This window comes from Austrofundulus limnaeus, unplaced genomic scaffold (assembly GCF_001266775.1).
Source record: "Austrofundulus limnaeus strain Quisiro unplaced genomic scaffold, Austrofundulus_limnaeus-1.0 Scaffold300, whole genome shotgun sequence".
In the NCBI taxonomy this organism is placed as follows: Eukaryota; Metazoa; Chordata; class Actinopteri; order Cyprinodontiformes; family Rivulidae; genus Austrofundulus; species Austrofundulus limnaeus.
In genome coordinates, this window is record NW_013952702.1 from 61,142 (window position 1) to 64,028 (window position 2,887).

Here is a 2,887-nt window from a genome sequence, read left to right on the forward strand (position 1 = left end):
CACACACACACACACACACACACACACACACACACACACACACACACCAGGTCCGTCCGGATCGGGCCTGCTGAGTCTGTAAACCACACCCCACCGAGGAGCGCCTCACAACCAGGTCCTGGTCCATCGTTCCGGTCTGTGATGGACCAGCCCTGGTTCTGCTGAGCCCCCGGACCCGGACTGGGAGGTTCTGCTGTGAGGTTGCTCTTACTTCAGCATGGCCTGCTCCTTCTCCTCCTCCTCCTTCTGCCGAGCCATCACGGCCATGATGATCTCCCGCTCCTCCTCGGTCAGGTGGCTCAGGTCCGGCAGGTCCGGCATGGACGGCGGCGCGGCGGGTGGGCGAGGGCCTCCCTGGGGCCCCACCGAGGCGGACATCTTCTCGACCACCACCCCACCTCCTCCTCCTCCTTCGCCTCCTCCTCCTCCTCCTCCTCCTCCTCCTCCTCGGCGTGTCGTTTCGGCTGACAGGTTCGCGGCTCACGACATGTTCGACCGCCTCCCCCCGGTCCTCCCCTCTCCTCCTCCGGCGGCCGGGACTCACKGGGAGCCCAGCATCTCCCCGGGTTCGTGTCGCTCCTGCGGTTCTCCGGGCTGCGGGTTCGGCCTGTGCGGTTCCGGGCTCTGGTGGGACTCCGGTGGTCCTCAGAGGGTTCGGGAGCGGACCTCCTTCCTGTCGGTGTTTGTGCGGAGGAGCAGCTGATCATGTGAGGCAGGGCGCCTCACCATCATCATCATCACGGAGCAGGCACACCTCCCTGCTCATCACTACTCGACTCACGCACGGGTGGAGCAGATCCCGCCAGTTCTCGCGAGACTTCCGGTTTTATTCTCTCAATTAAAACAATCATGAATGAGATTCAAAACCTGACAGATAAACATTTATATTATATTATATTATATTATATTATAGTTTTTTTATAGTTCACCTTTTTATAATCTATTTTTTACACTTGAGTTTTTAACTGTTTTATATGTTAAAACCAGCTGAGACTTCAAAATATTTAAATTTAATTAAAATCTGTTCAATTTWAAAGTATTAAAACTGTTCCAGCTATGAAACTTTGTCTTCTGCTACTTTTAGCTAATCCTCTACTATTTTAGCTCTTGCTACTCTTTGGTATTATTATTTAACTAGCTTTTTGCTATATTCAGCCTTTAGCCATAATGCTAATATTATTACCTTTTTGACATTTTGTGTTTGGGCTATCCTTCTGCTACTATTAGCTTTTAGCTAGCTATTTTCTACATGTAGATCTCAGCTGTTTTGATTCTATTAAATGTAGCTAGCTTTTTAATATCTTTAGCATTTAGCTGTGATACTGTTACCATTTTGCCACCTTTAAGTTTTAACTATGCTTTTGCTAGCCTACTATTAACTTTTTGCTAGCCTGTATCACATACTTGTTAGCTACTATTTGGTACTACGAGCTTTAGCAATCTTTTAGCTACCTTCAGCATTTAATTATAATACTAAGCATTACCTTTTACGCCACTTTTAGTTTTAGCTACCCTTTTGCCTCGCACATGAAAAGCTGCAGAAACACGAGGATTGTCACAAGGAGGACTGGACGTCAGAGGCCGATGTGAGGAGTGGCTGCAGCTGTGGAGGTGGGTGCAGCAGGCTGACTGCTGGAACAAAAACTGAACACAAAGAACCCGAAAACAAAATAACTCTCAAAAAAGCACAAAGTTAGATATTTTGCTAACAGTAATTAGCCTGGTCTTTGAGTCCAATAATAAGTCAATCATTCCCGTTTCCTACTTGGAACTGGGATCCAGTTAAGGTGGGTTTGATGTTAATTCCAGTTCCAAGGTCCTGGTTGGTGAGCAGCGTATCTGCAGCAGGTAAGATATTGACTCTGTGTAAAAATAATTGAATTTTGACTGTTATTACAGTGGTAATAACACCTGATCCATGAAGGAGTTTTTACTTCATTTCTGCAGAAAATAAACTTGTTAAAATAAACAAACTGTTTGTTTGTTTACAGTTAACCCCGCTGCTCCTTCCCAGACATCAATGAACAGAACCGAACAGAACCAGACACTGAGGTACCCCCCACCCCCTCAGATGACGTAATGCCTTGCACGTGCCTTGCGGCCGTCCGGCAGGGGGCGTCAACTTCCGTCCGGTAACGTCACCGAGGAGGTGCCGGTCCCGCGGTGACGTCTGCTGCTCGTGGTGCAGGATTCTGTCATCATTTGGGTCGTGACTGGACTCTACAGAACCGAGTCGTGTTGGAGCAGCAGAGCCTCGTGAGGCTGAGAATAAATCATGAAATAAAAATAAATTCTGACTTTATTCTGATGATGAAAGTTTTAATTATTAAACCTGGATTCAATTAATCGGATTTCACTTTAAAGTTTTAAACCAAATAAATTTTAATAGAAAACTGAACCAAATCTGAACAATTAAGACTTCATTTAGCTTTTATTTCAAATCAAAAACAAAATTGGATTTAAAAATTTTATCTCTTTGTCACAAAACTGATTGTTTTTTTCCTTTTTCTGGTTTTCTTAAGAAAAAGATTTATTTAAAGTTTAGAGAGAAAAAAAATAAATAAAATGTTGATGTTTAGAATAAGTTTTCTTTAAGATGAATTTTGAATCTTGTTTGTTAAAAGTTTTTTGGTTTATTAATTTATTATAATTGAGAAAGAATGGAGCTCATAAATATGAACGGAGGAAATCATGTGAAAATACTGACCTCTGCTGGACAAATAGGAAACTGCACCTTCAATTAAAATCTGATAAACATTATAATACAAATAACTTTTTGTAAATGGAATAAAAYACAAGAAAACAAAGGCTTGAGGTAAAATTTATTGGTTTGAGTCTAATATTAAAAAAAATTGACAATGAATGTTTTCTTTTAGTAATTTTAACG

General features: G+C 42.9%; 2 protein-coding genes and 1 long non-coding RNA gene across 3 annotated transcripts in view; 1 reads left to right on the forward strand and 2 right to left on the reverse strand.

Moving 5' to 3' along the window:
* Window positions 1–924, reverse strand: part of LOC106526941 (regulating synaptic membrane exocytosis protein 1) — a gene marked incomplete in the record, with an annotated part of 39,311 nt that extends 38,387 nt beyond the window's left edge. The window contains 1 exon segment of the mRNA XM_014021677.1: window positions 212–924. Within this exon segment, the coding sequence (XP_013877131.1) occupies window positions 212–378 (167 nt within the window).
* A 44-nt stretch (window positions 925–968) lies between these two features.
* On the forward strand, window positions 969–2,302 carry LOC106526915 (uncharacterized). Its single transcript, XR_001311322.1, has 2 exons — window positions 969–1,611; window positions 1,992–2,302. It is a non-coding gene; the product is annotated as an uncharacterized LOC106526915 (long non-coding RNA).
* Window positions 2,303–2,805: 503 nt separating this feature from the next.
* Window positions 2,806–2,887, reverse strand: part of LOC106526935 (keratin, type I cytoskeletal 13) — a gene marked incomplete in the record, with an annotated part of 5,489 nt that continues 5,407 nt past the window's right edge. The window contains 1 exon segment of the mRNA XM_014021668.1: window positions 2,806–2,887.